This window comes from Amphiura filiformis, chromosome 10 (assembly GCF_039555335.1).
Source record: "Amphiura filiformis chromosome 10, Afil_fr2py, whole genome shotgun sequence".
In the NCBI taxonomy this organism is placed as follows: domain Eukaryota; kingdom Metazoa; phylum Echinodermata; class Ophiuroidea; order Amphilepidida; family Amphiuridae; genus Amphiura; species Amphiura filiformis.
The window spans coordinates 2,392,078-2,415,886 of NC_092637.1; the positions used below are offsets into that span (position 1 = coordinate 2,392,078).

General features: G+C 35.7%; 1 protein-coding gene across 17 annotated transcripts in view; it reads left to right on the forward strand.

Annotated features, from left to right (window-relative positions):
- LOC140162407 (uncharacterized) overlaps positions 1 to 23,809 on the forward strand; it is a 334,104-nt gene extending 310,295 nt beyond the window's left edge. For 10 of the 17 annotated variants that reach the window (XM_072185619.1, XM_072185614.1, XM_072185623.1 and 7 more), the window contains 13 exons: positions 474 to 541; positions 1,366 to 1,535; positions 11,345 to 11,470; positions 11,971 to 12,099; positions 12,806 to 12,922; positions 13,876 to 14,016; positions 15,329 to 15,379; positions 15,552 to 15,974; positions 17,458 to 17,490; positions 19,198 to 19,311; positions 22,076 to 22,219; positions 22,726 to 22,758; positions 23,236 to 23,809. In XM_072185619.1, the coding sequence (XP_072041720.1) occupies positions 474 to 541; positions 1,366 to 1,535; positions 11,345 to 11,470; positions 11,971 to 12,099; positions 12,806 to 12,922; positions 13,876 to 14,016; positions 15,329 to 15,379; positions 15,552 to 15,974; positions 17,458 to 17,490; positions 19,198 to 19,311; positions 22,076 to 22,219; positions 22,726 to 22,758; positions 23,236 to 23,564 (1,878 nt within the window). In that variant the 3' untranslated portion in view covers positions 23,565 to 23,809. Of the gene's footprint in view, positions 1 to 473; positions 542 to 1,365; positions 1,536 to 11,344; positions 11,471 to 11,970; positions 12,100 to 12,805; positions 12,923 to 13,875; positions 14,017 to 15,328; positions 15,380 to 15,551; positions 15,975 to 16,656; positions 16,681 to 17,457; positions 17,491 to 19,197; positions 19,312 to 22,075; positions 22,220 to 22,725; positions 22,759 to 23,235 lie in introns of those variants that run through there. The other 7 variants (XM_072185611.1, XM_072185610.1, XM_072185612.1 and 4 more) reach the window with 7 other exon arrangements.

Consider the following 23,809-nt stretch of genomic DNA (forward strand, 5'->3'; position numbering starts at 1 on the left):
TGTATACATTTTATAGACATAATGGTGAAAAACTGATGACGGGATACGCAGTGATATTTTACCGGCGTCCGTTTCACTTTTTTCGGAGATGAAAATTAAAAAAAATGTAAACACAATCTCTTACACAGATGTTCTGCATCGCTCCGTAACTGCATCACTCGTGTATTCAATAATTGCATAATTAGTAACATCGATGGCCTTTACGATAATCCGCTTATATGGAATCAGTATGCCCATATTAAGACAAAATAATTGCAAAGGCCTGGCAAAGACCATCGGATGCACACGATCTACTATGAGGTTAATGAACTACGTCATACCCCCCTGGAATAGTGCATTGTGGATAGAGGGAAAAAGGTCTATAGCAAAAGGTAGTATTCGCCATCTTAATATTGACATTTACCTTGTAATATTTTATACATACGCTGGTCATAATGACACTACTCGATTTTGATTTTTTGTTCTTGTTTCAGATCGATACTATATATAAAAAGAGTGATTTTAACGACATGTATGTTCACACTGTTGTAACTGATTTAAAGTAAGTATGCTGAAATAAACATCTCAAAAAAGTAACTAACCCTCTTAAATAATGGCCATTATTCAAAAAGGGGCTATTGTATTACAAATCTGTAAGAATTTATTTCAGCGCATTTTGACACCTCATTTGATACGAGAGCCCAAAAAACAATAAAACACAGGTCAATTTAATGTAGTGAGGTCCAGATTTGAAAGTTGCACTTACATACAATGCAAAAACACTCAGATATCATAACAATGATTTCCTTCCATTATACTGAATACAAAATCAATACAATTTACTGCAACTTTCAAATATGGGGTTATATTGATTTAGATGTACGCTGTGATGTCAATATTTAGTCAATTGCAACAAATGAGGTATAAAAATGTGCAGAAATAAATTCTGCTTCCAACGCATTTTACAGATTTGTAATACAATCGCCCGTTTTTGAATAATGGTCATTATTTAAGGGAGTTAGTTACTTTTTTGAGATGTTTATTATTGATCAAGCTTGTGAAAACTACATTTGGGTTGCGATAATTCATGGTCATTCAGAGACAAACTTCCATAAACCAGATTGATGGTTGTATGACTACAAATTGAAGGATCACCCACATGACCCATTTATATCAAATTGCCAAATATGTAAATTTGACGAATGAAGAGATCTGAGTGTTGCGACAAATACAATGTATCCAGAAAGAAGAGCTATGATTTGTGGGGGTTTGCTAGTCCTAAGGTGTGTAAATAATGTTTTCGTTGGCTGTCATTTATGTATATGAAAATTTGTGTAAAAAAAATTTCTTATTTTTCCGTATCTGTTTATTTGTTTATCCATTCAGACCAGGAAGTCTACTTGTAATGTTTGAAGTTGCGCTTCTACCACATAGAACATCTCGCTACTCAATAGATGATCATACACATAATAGGATATACAACTTTATGGTACGCCATATTGAAAAAGGTCTAGGAGTTTACGAGATACCTGAATTTCTACTTTCAATCGATGCATGTAAGTAGCAAGTGTGTCCCATACACCTACAATATTAGAACCACGTCAGCACACCTACTCTAGAGATAAAGAAACCATTAATATTCGTCGTAAAGGTGACGTGATTAATCGGATTAACTACCATAGCAATAGATGAATACAATGTTGAATATATCGCCCTGCACTACAACGTTCACGCGGTACATATGCATTGAACCATAGATGTCAAAGAAAGGCGCACCTGAAAGATTAGTTTGCATGAAAGGTCATGGGTTCAAATCATCCTCCAGACACGCTCCATAAGATACGCTAATGCATAGAGTACAAAGAATTACTTCGATCAAAACCAGTTAAACAGGTGATTGGTATTGTACTCCGTGCATTTGCATGTCCTCTGGAGCGTGTCTTTAGGATGGTTTGAACTTAATGATCTTCCATGCAAGCACCCTATAGTAGAAACGGCAAAATGTATCAGTTTACCATAATGACAAAATGGTCCAAAAGCGACATTTTATGTTTTTAGGCCGCATCTCACGAAGCGTCACGTTCGTTTACATTTGCTATACCAATTGAAAATGTTTTATTGCAAAAGGAATGAAACTTATATGAAATTTGTTAACAGTTAAGTTTACCAAATTGAATTGAAATAAATACGCATAAACAACTCATTTCTGAATATTATTTATATTAAAATACGCTTTTGCGATGAGAAAAAAAAACAAGAAAAGAAAAAAAGAAAACAACAATTGAATATACTTTTAAAAAAAGACCACCAATGGGACTCGAACCACATCGGTCAATAGTCAAAAGGTTATCAGTCTGAGGACTAATCCGTTACGCCACGCTGCCATTTCGCAATCAAGTAACAAGTTTTGTTCTTTTATAGTAGTCAGGTATCGGGAAAGTGTAAACTTGTATAGTAGAAATGGCAAAGTGTATCAGTTTACCATAATGACAAAATGGTCCAAAATCGACATTTTATGTTTTTCAGGCCGCATCTCCTGAAGCGTCACGTTCGTTTACATTTGCTATACCAATTGAGAATGTTTTAATGCAAAAGGAATTAAACATTGATTTCATATATGAAATTTTCACCATTTTGAATTGAAAGAAATACGTATATATATTTATTTCAACAAAATTTAACCATTCATATTCAAAGGTGTCATTCCTTTTGCATTAATTCAATTGGTATAAAGTAAAAAACGTAACGTATGAGATATAAAATGTCGATTTTGGACCATTTTGTCATTATGGTAAACTGATAACTTTGCCATTTCTACTATACAAACACTTTCCCTCGATATGACTACTATAAAAGAACAAAACTTGTTACTTCGTTTGTGCAATGACAGCGTGGCGTAGTGGATCAGTCCTCCGACTGTTAACCTATTGGCTATTGACTGATGTGCGTGGTTCGAGTCCCAATGGTGGTCTATATTTTTTCTTTAAGTGTATTAAATTGTTGTTTTTTTATTTTATTTTTTTCTCATCGCAAAAGCGTATTTTGTTATAAATAATATTCAGAAATGAGTTGTTTCAAATTGTTACATCATAATCTTTCTGATTCGCTCGGATGTGCCTATACTCAGCAAACACAAGTTTTAGTGAAAACATAAATTTAACACGTTAGGTTATATCATAAAGGGTGCAAAACGTTTTAATAACATAAAAAAAACATTTTGGAAAACATGTTGCAAAACATTGTGATATTGTATGAAAAATTCATTTGTAGTGTTTTTGAGTTATGAGACAAAAACGAAAATTGACTCAGTATCATACAGAAGAGGGCCATAATTACAAAACCTTGTGTCATTTAGCATAGGAGGTGTTGTCAGTGACCACTCCTAAATAACTCAACATTTTTATCAACAATTTTATTATGATTCAAAAGGATATTATCTACTCCCTAATCGTGTGCAATATGAAGCTCATAGAGCATTCTGTTTTTGTGTTATGGACAAAAACGACATTTTAAACAGTTTAAAGCCATAACTATGAAACGTGTGTAATTTAGCATATGGGGTGTTTTCAGAGACCACTCCCTAAATAAATCAAATTCTGTATCAACAATTTTATTATGATTACAAAGCATATAACCCCCTCTCAAATCGTGTTCAACATGAAGCTCATACAACATTCTGTTTTTGAGCTATGGACAAAAACGACATTTTAGAGCAGTTTAGAGCCATAATTATGAAACGTGTGTAATTTAGCATATGGGGTGTTTTCTGTGACCACTTCCTAAATAAACCAAATTCTTTATCAACAATTTTATTATGATTGCAAAGCATATAATCCACTCTCAAATCGTGTGAAATTTGAAGCGCATACGACATTCCGTTTTTGAGTTATGAGACAAAAACGAAATTTAGATGAAATATTTTGCATTCGGTAGAGACAATCAACGAAAAAAGTCCTTGGAACGCTTGGCACACTCTGTCAAGATTCCGTGCAGAATTTCTTATGTTCATGGAAATGACCTATATTGTGTTTGGGAAGAAACGTGACATCTACAACAATGATTTCCCCTTCCCCTCTCCCCATCAAGCAATGTTGGAACACATTGGGGAACCGCTGAAGACATTGGCATTTCTCAACATTGCACGGGGGAGAGGGGTGACAGTTTTCCGTTATTTACACGCAAGCGTTCCAAGACTTTTTTCGTTGATTGTCTCTGCCGAATGCAAAATATTTCATCTAAATTTCGTTTTTGTCTCATAACTCAAAAACGGCATGTCGTATGAGCTTCAAATTGCACACGATTTGAGAGTGGATTATATGCTTTGTAATCATAATAAAATTGTTGATAAAGAATTTGGTTTATTTAGGAATGGTCATTGGAAACACCCCCTATGCTAAATTACTCACGTTTCTTAATCATGGCTCTAAAATGCTCTAAAATGTCGTTTTTGTCCATAACTCAAAAACAGAATGTTGTTTCATATTGCACCAGATTTGAGAGTAGATAATATCCTTTTGAATCATAATAAAATTGTTGATAAAAATGTTGAGTTATTCAGGAGTGGTCACTGAAAAACACGTCCTATGCTAAATTACACAAGTTTCGTAATTATGCCCTCTACTGTAGTCAAATTTCGTTTTTGTCTCGTAACTCAAACACACTACAAATACATTTTTTACAATATCACAATGTTTTGGAGCATGTTTCCAAAATATTTTCAATGTTATTAAAACTTAAAACATTTTGTACCCTTTATGATATAACCCAACATGTAAATGTTTTCTCTAAAACTTGTGTATGCTGAGTATAGGCATATCCGAGCGAATCAGAAAGATTATGATATAACAATTTGAAACTACTCATTTCTGAACATTATTTATATTAAAACACGCTTTTGAGATGAGAAAAAAGAAAAGAAAAAAAAAAACAAAAACACAATTGAATATACTATTTTTTAAAAAAGACCACCACTGGGACTCGAACCATTCACATCGGTCAATAGTCAAAAGGTTATCAGTCTGAGGACTATTCCGCTACGCCACGCTGCCATTTCGCAATCGAAGTAACAAGTTTTGTTCTTTTATAGTAGTCAGGTATCGGGGAAAGTGTAAACTTGTATAGGGTGTTTGCATGAAAGGTCATGGGTTCAAATCATCCTCCAGACACGCTCCATAAGATACGCTAATGCATAGAGTACAAAGAATTACTTCGATCAAAACCAGTTAAACAGGTGATTGGTATTGTACTCCGTGCATTTGCATGTCCTCTGGAGCGTGTCTTTAGGATGGTTTGAACTTAATGATCTTCCATGCAAGCACCCTATAGTAGAAACGGCAAAATGTATCAGTTTACCATAATGACAAAATGGTCCAAAAGCGACATTTTATGTTTTTAGGCCGCATCTCACGAAGCGTCACGTTCGTTTACATTTGCTATACCAATTGAAAATGTTTTATTGCAAAAGGAATGAAACTTATATGAAATTTGTTAACAGTTAAGTTTACCAAATTGAATTGAAATAAATACGCATAAACAACTCATTTCTGAATATTATTTATATTAAAATACGCTTTTGCGATGAGAAAAAAAAAACAAGAAAAGAAAAAAGAAAACAACAATTGAATATACTTTTAAAAAAAGACCACCAATGGGACTCGAACCACATCGGTCAATAGTCAAAAGGTTATCAGTCTGAGGACTAATCCGTTACGCCACGCTGCCATTTCGCAATCGAAGTAACAAGTTTTGTTCTTTTATAGTAGTCAGGTATCAGGGAAAGTGTAAACTTGTATAGTAGAAATGGCAAAGTGTATCAGTTTACCATTATGACAAAATGTTCCAAAATCGACATTTTATGTTTTCAGGCCGCATCTCCTGAAGCGTCACGTTCGTTTACATTTGCTATACCAATTGAGAATGTTTTAATGCAAAACTGAATTAAACATTGATTTCATATATGAAATTTGTTAACACTTTACCATTTTGAATTGAAAGAAATACGTATATATATTTATTTCAATTCAAAATGAAAATAACAAATTCATAAAAAGTGGATTATAAACGTAACGCTTCATGAGAAGACTGTTAACCTATTAAAACAAAACTTGCTATTAGACTGACTGTGGCTATTGACTGATGTGCGTGGTTCGAGTCCCAATGGTGGTCTATATTATTTCTTTAAGTGTATTAAATTGTTGTTTCTTTTTTTTTTTTTTTTTTTCTCATCGCAAAAGCGTATTTTGTTATAAATAATATTCAGAAATGAGTTGTTTCAAATTGTTACATCATAATCTTTCTGATTCGCTCGGATGTGCCTATACTCAGCAAACACAAGTTTTAGTGAAAACATAAATTTAACACGTTAGGTTATATCATAAAGGGTGCAAAACGTTTTAATAACATTAAAAAAACATTTTGGAAAACATGTTGCAAAACATTGTGATATTGTATGAAAAATTCATTTGTAGTGTTTTTGAGTTATGAGACAAAAACGAAAATTGACTCAGTATCATACAGAAGAGGGCCATAATTACAAAACCTTGTGTCATTTAGCATAGGAGGTGTTGTCAGTGACCACTCCCTAAATAACTCAACATTTTTATCAACAATTTTATTATGATTCAAAAGGATATTATCTACTCCCTAATCGTGTGCAATATGAAGCTCATACAACATTCTGTTTTTGTGTTATGGACAAAAACGACATTTTAGAAAGCAGTTTAAAGCCATAACTATGAAACGTGTGTAATTTAGCATATGGGGTGTTTTCAGAGACCACTCCTAAATAAATCAAATTCTGTATCAACAATTTTATTATGATTACAAAGCATATAACCCCCTCTCAAATCGTGTTCAACATGAAGCTCATACAACATTCTGTTTTTGAGCTATGGACAAAAACGACATTTTAGAGCAGTTTAGAGCCATAATTATGAAACGTGTGTAATTTAGCATATGGGGTGTTTTCTGTGACCACTTCCTAAATAAACCAAATTCTTTATCAACAATTTTATTATGATTGCAAAGCATATAATCCACTCTCAAATCGTGTGAAATTTGAAGCGCATACGACATTCCGTTTTTGAGTTATGAGACAAAAACGAAATTTAGATGAAATATTTTGCATTCGGTAGACATTCTCTGCCGAATGCAAAACATTCTCTGCCGAATGCAAAAATTCATCTAAAATTGTGAGTGATAAAATTTGGATTTAGGAATGGTCATTGAAACACCCCCTCAAAACAGACTCACGTTTTAATCATGGCTCTAAAATGCTCTAAAATGTCGTTTTTTCCATAACTCAAAACAGAATGTTGAATGCACCAGATAATAGAAAATCCTTTTGAATCATAATAAAATTGTTGATAAAAATGTTGAGTTATTCAGGGAGTGGTCACTGAAAACACGTCCTATGCTAAATTACACAAGTTTCGTAATTATGCTCTCTACTGTAGTCAAATTTCGTTTTTGTCTCGTAACTCAAACACACTACAAATACATTTTTTACAATATCACAATGTTTTGGAGCATGTTTCCAAAATATTTTCAATGTTATTAAAACTTAAAACATTTTGTACCCTTTATGATATAACCCAACATGTAAATGTTTTCTCTAAAACTTGTGTATGCTGAGTATAGGCATATCCGAGCGAATCAGAAAGATTATGATATAACAATTTGAAACTACTCATTTCTGAACATTATTTATATTAAAACACGCTTTTGAGATGAGAAAAAGAAAAGAAAAAAAACAAAAACACAATTGAATATACTATTTTTAAAAAAAGACCACCACTGGGACTCGAACCATTCACATCGGTCAATAGTCAAAAGGTTATCAGTCTGAGGACTATTCCGCTACGCCACGCTGCCATTTCGCAATCGAAGTAACAAGTTTTGTTCTTTTATAGTAGTCAGGTATCGGGGAAAGTGTAAACTTGTATAGGGTGTTTGCATGAAAGGTCATGGGTTCAAATCATCCTCCAGACACGCTCCATAAGATACGCTAATGCATAGAGTACAAAGAATTACTTCGATCAAAACCAGTTAAACAGGTGATTGGTATTGTACTCCGTGCATTTGCATGTCCTCTGGAGCGTGTCTTTAGGATGGTTTGAACTTAATGATCTTCCATGCAAGCACCCTATAGTAGAAACGGCAAAATGTATCAGTTTACCATAATGACAAAATGGTCCAAAAGCGACATTTTATGTTTTAGGCCGCATCTCACGAAGCGTCACGTTCGTTTACATTTGCTATACCAATTGAAAATGTTTTATTGCAAAAGGAATGAAACTTATATGAAATTTGTTAACAGTTAAGTTTACCAAATTGAATTGAAATAAATACGCATAAACAACTCATTTCTGAATATTATTTATATTAAAATACGCTTTTGCGATGAGAAAAAAAGAAAAAAGAAAACAACAATTGAATATACTTTTAAAAAAGACCACCAATGGGACTCGAACCACATCGGTCAATAGTCAAAAGGTTATCAGTCTGAGGACTAATCCGTTACGCCACGCTGCCATTTCGCAATCGAAGTAACAAGTTTTGTTCTTTTATAGTAGTCAGGTATCGGGGAAAGTGTAAACTTGTATAGTAGAAATGGCAAAGTGTATCAGTTTACCATAATGACAAAATGGTCCAAAATCGACATTTTATGTTTTTCAGGCCGCATCTCCTGAAGCGTCACGTTCGTTTACATTTGCTATACCAATTGAGAATGTGATTTTAATGCATTATGGAATTAAACACTTTGATTTCTATATGAAATTTGTTAACACTTTACCATTTTGAATTGAAAGATACGTATATGATTTACAATAAAAGAACAAAACTTGTTACTTCGTTTGTGCAATGACAGCGTGGCGTAGTGGATCAGTCCTCCGACTGTTAACCTATTGGCTATTGACTGATGTGCGTGGTTCGAGTCCCAATGGTGGTCTATATTTTTTCTTTAAGTGTATTAAATTGTTGTTTCTTTTTTATTTTATTTTTTTCTCATCGCAAAAGCGTATTTTGTTATAAATAATATTCAGAAATGAGTTGTTTCAAATTGTTACATCATAATCTTTCTGATTCGCTCGGATGTGCCTATACTCAGCAAACACAAGTTTTAGTGAAAACATAAATTTAACACGTTAGGTTATATCATAAAGGGTGCAAAACGTTTTAATAACATTAAAAAACATTTTGGAAAACATGTTGCAAAACATTGTGATATTGTATGAAAAATTCATTTGTAGTGTTTTTGAGTTATGAGACAAAAACGAAAATTGACTCAGTATCATACAGAAGAGGGCCATAATTACAAAACCTTGTGTCATTTAGCATAGGAGGTGTTGTCAGTGACCACTCCCTAAATAACTCAACATTTTTATCAACAATTTTATTATGATTCAAAAGGATATTATCTACTCCCTAATCGTGTGCAATATGAAGCTCATACAACATTCTGTTTTTGTGTTATGGACAAAAACGACATTTTAGAAAGCAGTTTAAAGCCATAACTATGAAACGTGTGTAATTTAGCATATGGGGTGTTTTCAGAGACCACTCCCTAAATAAATCAAATTCTGTATCAACAATTTTATTATGATTACAAAGCATATAACCCCTCTCAAATCGTGTTCAACATGAAGCTCATACAACATTCTGTTTTTGAGCTATGGACAAAAACGACATTTTAGAGCAGTTTAGAGCCATAATTATGAAACGTGTGTAATTTAGCATATGGGGTGTTTTCTGTGACCACTTCATAAATAAACCAAATTCTTTATCAACAATTTTATTATGATTGCAAAGCATATAATCCACTCTCAAATCGTGTGAAATTTGAAGCGCATACGACATTCCGTTTTTGAGTTATGAGACAAAAACGAAATTTAGATGAAATATTTTGCATTCGGTAGAGACAATCAACGAAAAAAGTCCTTGGAACGCTTGGCACACTCTGTCAAGATTCCGTGCAGAATTTCTTATGTTCATGGAAATGACCTATATTGTGTTTGGGAAGAAACGTGACATCTACAACAATGATTTCCCTTCCCTCTCCCCATCAAGCAATGTTGGAACACATTGGGGAACCGCTGAAGACATTGGCATTTCTCAACATTGCACGGGGAGAGGGGTGACAGTTTTCCGTTATTTACACGCAAGCGTTCCAAGACTTTTTTCGTTGATTGTAGTTGGTTCCGTTCCCTACACACAAACGTTGTTAATGTGGAGAGAGCGGCTTCTGAGGAGACTGTGATCAATACGGCTCCTAAAATCGACGATGTAAATACAGTTGCGCAATTGGTTAGCGCACTGGGATAATAAGCGTTTGGTACCGGGATCAATTCTCGCAAGTGGCAGGTTTTATATTTTTATTTTCATTTGAAAATGAACATATTGCACTGGGAAATATATTTTGATTCTTCTTTCTGAATTGGAGCTGTATGGGTGCGAAAATGAGCCAAAAAAGCAGCATGGAAAAACAAAATTTGCGTTCAACGTAAGGGCAGTTGTCGTTACTGTCTGTTTTGCTTTCGATATTGGCTGTTGCCATATCCTTCAAGAATTTTGTTAAGAGGAAAATATAAGAGCTTGCAAAGATAATGCAGCTTCTCTGGACCATATGCCATCCCTTCAAAACTAGTATTGGGGAGTGATTTGTAACTAATGACATTTAATTGAACTTGTAAGCCTACTGGGGCAAACTGGTTGCCAGTGCAACCTGGTTCACCAGAACATGTATAAACGGGAATACCGCACAGACCTGAATACAACGCGTAGCGTATATTGGATTGCTAATTTGGCTATTTATTCACATTTACGGCCTATCTCTTACGGTATTGATTTTGTTTAAAGTCGATAAACAACACTTGTTTGTTCTATTTTCTTTACCAATGCAGTCAATCATAAGAAATAAACATAAATACCCCTGTTTGAAAAAACAATCCATAAGAATTGAATATGCAAAGCTATATTCTGAATTTAAAAAATCTGATCCAACACCCTATCCCCAACATGGTATACCATTACCTAACAATAGTAACCGGAATGGTAACCTTAGCTTTATCCCTTTTTACATTGAAGCCAATCCTCTTACATCACGTGCAGTACGATATGCTTTACATTTCCTAATCTTTCTTTGATTAGGCCTACTACATGTATGATAATGTTAGAATTAGTTCAAAGTAGAACATTTTATCCAAACGGTTACACTTCAGCACATCACATCAAAGCTCCTTTTGGCCCCCATTCCATTTTTAAAGAATTTGTTATTAAGAGTGTAAATCATTGGTTTATTCGTCATTTAATGTGAGCTAAGTTTTTTTGTTTTATTTTATTACATATATTTATCTACTTATTGCAGTAATTTTGGAAAGCCCAACGACACAAGCACCTCACCATAATGCTACCGTATCAGACGAAGCAACTACATACACGTACATTCATAACAACACAACCAGTGAGAGTGGTAAATTACTAGAACGTAAGGGTATGATATCAAAATCATTATCGTATAGTTAAAATATTAAATGACATGCAATACTCCGAGCGCCACGGGCAGGGACAACGTCAAAAAACGTGATTAGCGTCGCCTTCTACAGTCGTATAACATAAAAGGAACGGATTTTAGTTATTTTGGATTCGTCAGTATGTAGTGCATTTGGTGCATTGGGTCGGTGCACGTCACTGATGGTTTATGGTGTGACTTTCTGGAATGAAAAAAAGTCGATTCAAAAGGTGCTCGTAATTCGTGTTTTGTGTTCGTTTTGAACTTCACACAAGTCACTAACTCCGCAAAAAGAAGTTACTTATTTGTTTATTGTTAAACTGTTATACTGTTATACTGTTAAACTAATGATTAAACTCCATGACCGATTTTTGTTTTACCGAAATAGAATTTTCGTTATGTTGCCGCATTCACAGCCTGTTTTGCAGAATAATATCGCATAATACGCTATAACATCTGTTTTATGGCGTATGTTTTTTCAGCATCTTGTAATCCAAACCCATGTGAGAACAATGGACAATGCACAATCAATGAAGGATACACAAATGGAGAGACACCGGAAGTAAGGTGCTTTTGTGCCGCGGGATTTGGTGGAGACCTATGCCAAAATCGTATGTATCCAATTACATGTTTTTATCGTTAAATTCTTGCCGATCAGAGATAAAATGGGGACTGCAAATAGGGACGGAAATTGACAATTGACAAATAGGGACGGACATTTATTTTGCTCCGTCAAACTAAATTCATGCCTTTGAAACTGTATAGAGCGCTCTGGTAAAAGTAGGCATACACTATCACTATATTGTCAATTTGCAGGGGCACATCACACATCCACGATTTACTGGGTCGTAAACATGAATAGACTATTCGTCTTATTTTAATACGTACATTACGTTACAGCAAGAACCCCCCCCCCTAAATATGGATATCCAACTAGTTTGCCCCGCATGGCTACAAAGAACCACTCACCGCGAAATATTGATATCCAGCAAGCTTGAATTATACATTAGCCCCCGATAGAGGGCAGAGCTTGAAGAATGAGGGAGTTAAGGGGCAAAGGCTTAAAACATTAATATTAAAAGTAGAATTACATTAAGGTTACTGTTTTACATTAAGGTTACTTTTGCTTTCTTGCCCTGCAGGGCCTTATATTGAGTCCCACTTGGAGTGTTTAGTCGTTGTATGGGAGTCGCCGCCCCTGCAACTTTGATGTTTTCAACAAACAAATTCTCCTTATAGATGCTTTTTATAGCACACAAATCATATAATATAACAACACTAATAATGATAAGAATAATATTTTTATATTTTCAACAGTACTGCCTTCCAAATGCGAATCTATGCCGTGTCGACATGACGGAGTATGTAGGGGTGATTATAAGGAATATACATGTGAATGCACTCCCTTCTACTACGGCGTCAACTGTGATTATAGTAAGTATATAATATACATTACTTATTCTAACACAACAAGAAACAAACGGTACAGTGGGGGAGGAGCATCTTTTGCTGGAAAAATCTTGCCAACGCCATTTTAAAGGTATAGGTCAAGTATTTCGGCATTCGTCTTTGATTATCCAGCATCTCAGTGGCGTAGCCAGCACTTTTTCAGAGGGGGGGGCAAAGGGGGGCAAGACAGATTTTAAGGGGGCACCTAAGTTGGCGACCAAATGAGTTAATATTACAAATGCGCGCGCGCAAAAAAATTGCCATATTGAAGCTAAACTGGTGAAATATGGTACATAAAGTGAATAAATTCGCAAAAATTGTCGCTTTTTAGGTTAAAATGGCAAAATGTAATGTAAATTTGGTCAGAAACACAAAAAATTCTTAAATGTCGGGGTGGTCACCATCCCACAGGGGGGGCAAGAGGTGGCAAGACTTTTCACAGGGGAAGCTACCCCCCTGGCTACGCCACTGCAGCATCTGTAATTTATTGGTCAATATCGTATTATATCACAATTGACATGTAACGTAACAGTATAAATGTAACTGCTACAACATTATACAGCTTTACTTGTACACATGGGCGTCGATCCCTTTCGGCAAAATGGCTCCTTTTTTGTTGTTCTTTCCAGCCACTTTTTGACAATTCAAACCGATTGCCATTCCCTCCCATATTTCAAGCCGGATTGGCGCTAAATGTTTGTACAGCTTGTACACCTTGCCACTGTTGGTATAACATGGACTTGCAGATTATCGTAATAAATATGTTGACCAATGAAATGCCATTTTTTCACTCAATTAATTTCGGTCAGATACTTACTCAGTACTTGCCAGTCGCCTAAAGATTCAATGACACACATCATTTGTGTCTTTGCTTTTCAAGGTTCAGCAGCAAATCAAAGAAGTTATTCATTTGATATTACGTTGTTGTTGCCTTACAGAATATCTCAATCCATGCAGGAGTAGTCCATGTCTGAATGGTGCAACATGTTATGGTTTCGCGGATCGCTATATATCCAAATTCTCATGCATGTGTCCACCAAATTTTGGAGGCAGGACGTGTGAGATAGAAAATCCTGAAGGTAAGAGTGTGTGGATTTCAATCACTGTTGTTATTCACAATTTAGTTCACTGATTTTATTTGCGATTTAAATCACTGAATGTGTTTGTTATTTAAATTGTAATTTTAATGAGATGATTTGTTTATTGTTTTCATAAAAATTGTTAATTCAAATCGACATTATCGGACATTAACATATCCAACGTAGGATTCTGAAAATAGTTTGGTTTGTAAAATCAGTTATTTATAAAGGCCAGATGAGCGTTTCATCATTTCAAAAGAGGCTCCGTGTGGAGTCATCAAATAAAGCTAGACTCAAAAACTTTTAAATAAAACATTGTAATACGGGAAGAAAACAATCATCTTACTATAAATAGGGGAATGTTGTTTGTATGTATGTATGTATCTATCTATGTGGGCACATAAAGGCTCCGTCAGTTTCGATCCAAATGTCGCCAAATTCATACGGGAGATCGATGAATATACGGGAACGTGTTTAAATTTTATTTGGTTGAAAACGGTCAAGAATTGGCTGCAATAACAGTAAAAATATGGGTAAAAACGGGGTTTTTGTTATGAAAATCGGTTTCAGCCTGCGCGTCACTGCAGCTGGCCGGCGTCGCGTCGGCGTCGCGTGCGTAATGTGCACTACGCCAATACGCGCGTAAACGACGCAGAGCCACGCGACTTGCGAGCCAGAGACCAGTGGACATGATATTACGGAAAGAAGGAAAAATAAAGGACAAAGGGTACATGGACGGGTCACGGGATACCGGGTGAACACATCCGCAGACACGCTATGAGAGGACGTAATAAATACGGGGAAAAAGGTGTGTGTTGTATAAACAACATGAAGCGGTACTATAAAGAAAAATTAAAATGAGGACAAAAAAGTGCGAGTAATAGGCCAACGGGTTAAAGTAACTAAATGAAACGCGAACGAAACATAAGAAGGAAAGAAACTAATCAGGAAATGTAAGAAAAAAGAACCTAAAATAATGAGAACAGAATTAAATAAAAAAACATGGAAACGGGAAATCACAAGTAGCAAATAAACAAAGAAGCTAAAGGACAGATTTAGAAAATAATGGGAACGGGGTTAAATAAATACCGGTAAATAACATGGAAACGGAAAATCACAAGCTAAGCAGAAGAAACTAAAAAAGAAAATGTAAGAAGAGACAGATTTAGATAATGTACCTTTTCAATGATTCTACGTGTTCAGTAATTATTCCTGTTATAGTGAAGCTACTGTAGGATAAAGCTGAAGAAAAATAAAAAAAAGTTTTCATCCAATCTTAACACCAAATATATCTTGTTTTTTTTCTTTACAGACACGTTCTCTGAGCTTCCACCTGATTACGGCAGCAGTGAAACTCACTTAAGTAAGTTGTATTTACTAAATGATCCTGACGACGAAATTATAATTTAAGTTCAGGTTTAAGGTTATTTTTATCCGTCAAATTAATACGTATGTATATTCAATACATAGCAGTTTTATATGTCTTTTGTTAGTTATACTAATTAACTTCATTTTTCGAAATATACTTTATACAGCTTGTCAAGAAGTACAAACAACCGCATGTCAAGACATCATCAGCCAGAACCTTACCATAATACCAAATCCCTTTGGCTTTGGTGACACTGGAGAGGAGGTGATCCAAGCATACACAAGTTTTGAGCCTCTAATTACTGCCTCATGTCACGTGGACTCTCATCTAGTATTATGTTCACTTCTTAACCCAGAGTGTCCCGATATCTTCAGTCAGGAGATGCCGGTCATCTCTTTATTTGAGTACGACCTACCATGCAGGTCTTTATGCCTTGAAGTAGGCGCGGCATGTTTTAGTGGGATCGCTGAGGGCGATTCGACAGTAACACATTTAGTATCATTTTGGGAGGAGATGTGTGATAATTTACCGGAGTCAGCAGAGACGTCAATTTGCTTTTTATCGACGGAGAAAACAGACGAAGTTACAGGTGAGGTATTCCATTGAACCGCAGCATCAAATACTTATTTTATCTGGCAGTTAACCATTTCGATCGTTCCTAAAATCCTTTGTATTGAGCTATTCCATTTAAACTTCACATTCCCCCTGTGGAAGATATTTCAAAAATCTTCAACAGGGGTAGTGTGGAATTTGAATTGAAAAGCTCATTGTAAGGAAAGATGATATTAGATTATTCGACTAGTCGAACTTGCGCGCGTATTGACAATCTGTGTAGTCTTAATGAGTGGGTAAGACCTGTCAAGCGTGGCACACAGCCAACCGTAGACGTCCACGGTTACTTCACCAAAATCACAAATAGCCTAAAATGCGGTTAACGATTGGGTCCACGGTGAGGTATTAATATTTCGGTCCTCATTTTTCTGTTGGTTTTCCTAATGTTATTTGCTAATCATTTATTTACTAACTACAACCCTTATAATAACTCTAAAACATATCCCAAACCTTGTGCGATTCCTAACCTTAATCGTAATCACATGGGATGGAGACATGAAACACACCCCGACTACATCCCATGTTTGTTTCCAAGAAATTATGAAATATTAGCGCCCTCAGGTGCTCTATTACAGTATTACATTACATTTGTTTTATACTATGATGTAGATAGAATCTGGGTTTAAAAATGTTGATGATTATTTGTTATTCTTTTAAAGGGGAGGCGTCCAGCTTACACCCATGTAAGTAATTGAATGAATGAATGCAGTGGAGAATGTTGAGCATGAATTTAAATTTTGCATTCAATTTTGTTATCTATAGTTTTGGGAATAAGGTGCTTAATTTTGGGAAATACACTTTACATTTGACGGCATATAATGTCATTAAATTTATATTCTTCTTCATATATTCCTTGGGTGTAGATTTAAACATATAAATAATTATAATAAAATTGGTGTTGGACGCCTCTCCAAGTTCATCATCTATTATGTTGAGTGGCGGCTGAATTAATAATATGTAAAGTTGACAATTAGATTCAAAATCTGCATATTTACGGTTATAGTGTTTTATACGAGTACGCGGTCGGTTATGATAGCACTGGTGCAGCCGGTCTCTGTGTGAGTAGCCGCGCTTTCGTCAGATGGGTATCTGACTGCGTTATGACTGAATGAAGAACGAGACACTTCAATCGAAAGTTTGACTACACATACAGGGTCCCGCTGCACCAGTACTGTGCTAACCGACGGCGTACTCGTCGAAATACTCATCTTTTTATGAATTCCTGTCGATAAAGCTTACTGATGTAAACATATTTTGGGGAGCATTAGGGGATGCCAATAGGGACGTTTCTCCACCGTTCACTTCCCGCTTCCGCCGCCATTAAATAAGTTTTTTCATTAGACTAGATATTAAAGCGGTTTTCCCCTTTAATCACTTCTCGATGGAAGGTTATTCCCAGAAGATTAAGATCATTTTTGCTAAACATTTGTTTATATTTTTCTACACATCATAATATACAGAAACTATTTTACCAACCCTAGTGCCTTCAAATGGTATGTTTTTTATATTGCTGGTTGGATGACGTAGCTTGTCATTTTAGATAAATGTGTGGCATTTCAGCTACTAATTCTACCAAGCTATTACTCGCCTGACCTTAATCCATTGCAAGCGAGCATCTTTCGAGAGCATTGACTGCTTTCACGCATTAAAAAATATATCATCTTTGCTATAACTTCCAACATGCTAAGACAGATTTATTAATTTTCTTATACTGTACTGACTTACCTATTTTGTTCGACTAATCCAAACATGAACTGTTTTCAAAAAACTTATTTTTTGTGATTCTTTGAGTAAGTTCATCAGGACAGCTAATTTCACACTTAAATGGTAAATTATGATTAACATGCCCAGTACTTTCGCAGTTTAGACCTTTCGACCGTGTTGAAAATTTGGCATGACGGGAGCATTACAGTGGCTGAAAAGAACAAACATTGACTTGGCTATGTTTCCAAAATAGAGGGAAACACGTCCCCATGCCCCAAACTCCCAACTGTGAGTAAATTACTGGACATGTAAAACATGATTTAATATTAAGTACTTCTTGAAGCTCTGTAAATTAGTAGTTTTCACTTCTTAAAGGTTTCTATTACATAGGGGATGAAATTAAAACTCGACCGGCGGTTGACAGCCTGTTTCGTCCGGTTCCGTCCAGTTACTATTGTTCTAAACAATGGAAACTAGATGGAACCGGCGGTCAACCACCGTTTGAGTTTTGATTTCATCCCTAGATAAAAGTATGTTTCCTAACCTGAGATAAATTATATTTTTGCAACGGCGCGAATCCTGGTTTCTCATATGGGAGTCACTCCAATATTCCTCCCCACAATACAATATGCGTACTGTATAACAAAGCAGATGGATTGATGCTAAATGTCTATTAATACCTTGTAGGAAAGGATTTCCAAAATTCTGACTTCCAGTAGAAAAATCCAGAATCCACGTATTGGCAGTGCTTTTGTTTCTTACTAATTGTGTTATAATGATTAAAGCTCAGTTGCTTAAGCTGGCGCATGGGCTTCTATACTTAACACTACAGAAATGAATAACTGCTTTCTTTGTAGAACGAATGTCACTCTAATCAAGACATCAAGTTTGATCAATGATTTTCACTAATACGCACACAATCTTGTTTGAAAGTTATTGTAGGTATTTGATCAGTTTACTCATGAGTTTATCAGGTCTTCTGATAATTTATATCAGTTAATACGAGTTATTTGTCATAACCTTAATATTAATCGTTTGCTTTTTTAAGGTTTAAATTAAAGTGAATCAGGGCTCACGCAAACCTAATTGTTTGATCAGCATGCATGCTGGCCAAGATTTAAGCAATTAATTTGGCTCCAACTGGCCCCTTAGCATAAATGCATTATCTAAATTTGTAAGCTCATTACGGGTGCATTTTTAAAATTTTAAGCTTATTGCACTGACGACTATTTTACCAACATGGTAACCGAAAAAGGCGGTTATAGACACAACGCCTACTGTCAGCATCTGGCAACCAATTGCATCAGCACAAATTGCCCTTGTTTTTTTTAACTAAGTGTAATATTTGAGTGCTACAGAGAAAACTGATCATGTGAATAATTATTGGCAATCTTTCTATGCACCACACGGCACTATTTTACGTACACTGTATTGACACGCATGTTTTTTTTCTACTTTTCTCCCGCACCGGGGGTGCTACCTTTATGATATTACAGCGCCTTCATCATGTACACCTTCACCTTGTTTAAATGGAGGGACGTGTTTTGAGTTATCAGGAGAAACGCAATGTCGATGTCCATACGGATTCGGGGGTCTAATTTGTGACACAAGTAAGTAAACAAAAATTGTCTTTTCCAGTAAATTGGCAGCATCTGCACAAAACAATCGCCTGCTAAATCGCTTGCTAAGGCAGAGCATACTGGTCCTTTTGACGTTCCTATGTATTATAACCTAACCCTAACACTAACCCTCACTATAACACTAACTCTAACCCTAACCTCATTCCATATTTGACATAGGGAACTTTATTTAACATTCGACATAGAGAACTTTATTTCATATTTGACATAGCGAACCTTGTTTGTGACATAACAAACCTTCAACATAGCGTTCGCACGCCGTAATTTACTTTAATTATATATCTTTTGCATAACATCCTCGCACAGATGACACTATCCCAAAACGATGCTGTTTTCACCAATCACTCTCTTTCTTTAGGAAACAGGCGTCTTTCTGCACATTATTGACAGATGTGCTGTTTCGTAAACCATACTTCAGCAAGTCTACAAAAGAATATATTCCATATTTATGATAAATTTAGGAAGAAAATAAAGAAAGAAAGAAAGAAAGAAAGTTTAGAAAGAAAGTTTAGAAAGAAAGAAAGAAAGAAAGAAAGAAAGAAAGAAAGAAAGAAAGAAAGAAAGAAAGAAAGAAAGAAAGAAAGAAAGAAAGAAAGAAAGAAAGAAAGAAAGAAAGAAAGAAAGAAAGAAAGAAAGAAAGAAAGAAAGAAAGAAAGAAAGAAAGAAAGAAAGAAAGAAAGAAAGAAACAGCTACTCCTGTCCGACCTACGAGGGGCGGTCAAAAAGTTCGTAGAACTCGGTATGCTACTTTGTCGCACGGTATTGAATTTGGTCTCTTCTGAAAGCTTGTTCCTTCGAAACATTACTGCAAAGATATTAGATTTCTGCATCACCGTATGTGGGTAGGACACTCTTCAGAGGAAGCCTACCTCCATGAATTCACAAGTACTACCAGAAGGGAATACAGGGTCATTATGGAAATTTCTCCGGACGGCGGTGAAAACTCAAATGAAATTTAACAATGTACAGTTGCTGTAAATGGTAATGAAGTCCTTGGTATTCAACAGCAACGAAATGGTTCTTAGAGTTCATGAATGCAATGAGCGTCCTTGAAGATCATCCAAGGTCAAAAAGACTTGCTGACGTCACCACTAATGATATACGTGCTGGTACAGTGACATTGATAATGATAAAGAGCCAAATAAGAAAGATGAGATAGCCACAAAATATGACAACTCGGATGAACGTGTTTTCAACATTAATCCATTAACATTGGGTATTCCAGGGTGTCTTCTAGATGTGGTCCCAGAATCTTCATGTACAAAATTGATACTAATTGACATATTCAGGTCCACACCATCTATACACTTAGAATGAGGACCGAGGCAAGTTTAATCTATATGTGGCTAAAGGAGATAAGACATACAATAATCACTGGAATTACGAGTGCACTTAGTGGAAGCACCTGGATCTCGCACCCCTAAGAAGATCATCACTCGGTCACCATAGTGCAAGGTCTTCATCGCTGTTTCTGAGTCTTGATGACAGATCATTTGCCAAATGAAAGTACAATCATAGGCATATATCATACAATTTTGATAGCAGAATTGAGGCATGCCATCATGTGAAGAAGGTTGATGGTAGGAATGCGACTGTTCTCGGATTGTGTCCTGTAGGCTATTCTTTGTGTGTCATGCTGCCATTCACGACAAAGGGGTCAGTTAACTAAAGTAACCACATTGTGGTTAAGGCATGGCCTCCAGTTAGTGAAGCCCATTTTAGAATTTTAAGTCCTACCTTCATAATATCAGGTTTGCTGGTGATCAATGCTGGCAAGCCTTTACCGAAGAGTGGCTCAAGGAGCTATCGGAAGACTTGCATTTTGTTGACATAAAAGGTTTCAAGAAAATTGCGACGGGTGCATTAAGGTTTGCAGTGACCATGCTCAAGAGTGAGATAGAAAGAAATTGGCTAGTATTCTTTCAAATACCTTGTTCTACGAACTTATTGACCGCCCCTCGTATTATGCTGTTTGATTTGGTATACATGAATGAATTAATTAATAGCAATTGTTGGTGTTGATCGCTGCTGTTTAACTACGCCTAACAGATATATCGTTTTGCTATTAATGACATAATTATTTATATTTATTACTCGAGTTCTTAAAGTAAATTAACAACCACTTTTTTTATACATTGGTACAAATATGTCTACTTGTTACAGATTAACATAAACCATCATTAAGTCTGGTATTAACATTAATATTAAATTGAAAACGACGCCATTAAACAGATATATATTTTACGATGGCAAAATCAACCTGTACAAAGACATGAGTGGTTAATTGAAATTATGGACAAGCTGTTAGCAACTATAAATCATAGATATTGATAGTTTTGCATTTTATGGAAATTTATTCATTTCGTTCTAGCTACTGCCTCTTGATTGATATTTTTGGCAAATTATTGAGGAGAGATAATAAAATAATTATTATGAACATTATGGATGTAGAATTAAGTTTCCTTGGACTATCGCTGCCCCTTATGTATACAGTCTCAGGGAGTTACCAATATTTGGAAGTGTGAGTGTTAATGCTGTATTATGTAAGTTTAGGGCTAAATACAATTAATATTAAATGAAGTATTGAGTTTATTACATCTTATTATTTAGATATCCAGGATCCATATGGCAAATGTTTGGGAATAAATAAGTATTATTATTTTTATTTAGGTTAAAAACGTATTTTTCTATTAATGATGTTAAGTATTAAGTTGATATTGATCTTATTATTTAGTTATCCCGGATCCATGTGACAAAGACCCATGTCTAAACGGCGGTACGTGTGTGAGCAATTTGCATTATGGGATGTCATACCATTGGTGTCAATGTCCTGAAACAGAAGACTCACATGTCTACTATGGAATAAATTGCGAGCTTCGTAAGTATACTCATCCCATAATACATTGCAATATAAAGATAACTTATATTTCTTTGGCTTTGTTAATATCTTGTGAGTCCTATAACCAAATGCAGGATCAAAATGGCATTCCGCTGTCGTTAGAATATGTCAGCTGCCATACAATGCCCAAGACATGCTCATATCTTTGGGCGGCGCTCAATGGACAATATTCAAAGAGCTCCCCATTTCACCACTGGGTAGAGAGAGGCAAGTAAGGTAAAGCGCCTTGTCCAAGAGCACAACGCGGTGGCACCTCCGGGGCTCGAACTCGCAATCCACCGATTACAAGGCAAAGCCCGTAACGCTGCGCAAACGTGCGTTAGAACAATCGCATAAAGAAAGTCACGCAGATATCATGTGGCGCAATTGCAAGAAGCGAAAGTCGTCCCTCAAATGCCATTTAGATTAATGTAGAGCAACCGCACCCAAATAAGTAACGCAACAATCATATTAATGATGCCTTCCATCTATCATTCCTTTTTCAGCACAAGAAGATGAATCATTATTAATGCATAATGGTAAGTACATTTTGTAATCATCATTACATTATACTATTAATACATGGGCGCATAAGACTAAAACCGGAAAGACATTAATATTGTCATAAGCTACCCAGCCATCATGCGTAAATTCATGGAAGTAATGAGTGACGTACCGTTATAGTGGCGGGTAGTAGGGAGGGGGTCGTTAGGCACGTGCTCCCCCCCCCCCCATTGATTTGAACATTAGAAAAAACCGTAGGAAAATTGGCGACAAACCACTTGTACCCCTACCCCATTGATTGACTCGCGCTATGCCACTGTGGAGTGTATTGTGCTATCTTTGAGTCACTTGGTCCTGGTCCAGATTCCCTTCCCATTTTCTTCATAAGAGTGTTTGATCTCAAAGGAAAAAAAAATCAAACCAAATGACGAAATAATACATGTCTCTTTAAGTTTTAGTTTTATGCATAATGTGATATAACCTGTTACTTTTGTTTTGTTTCTTACCTACAGGTATGACTTGTACGTCACAGTTCCTGCCTCCAGAATGCAAAAACATTCTCCCTTATAACACCACATCCGCCTCATCTATAGTGCCCCCAACGTGGACCACGATAGAGCCATGGACTCACTGTCATCCACAGGCGGCGCTATTTCTCTGTTCAATCATAGCGCCACAATGCACCAAAGACTGGCCACTTATTGAGCCTTGCATGGATTTTTGTCAACTTGTTGATCCCCACTGTTCTTTCAACTATGCTGCTCTAGGACTACATAAATTTTCTTGCGGTTCGCTACCACGTTCAACAGACAGAAATTCGCGGTGTTTCAAGATAACATGAGACAATTTGTGAACGCAAGAAGAATTTGATTTTGTATTTTTGTTTATTCTGGATAGTGAAAATGCCTCTTACAAATAATAGCTATGATATATTCAAATGCTGATCTGTGTACAAAACTAGATTTTGTAAGCAATGTTTTCAACAGTCATCATGGAACTTATTTTAAAATCATGGAAGAGCAGCATATTAGTACCAGCCCACTCTACAAATCCGAACGAGGAATTGTTGTAATGTTTAAAAGTATT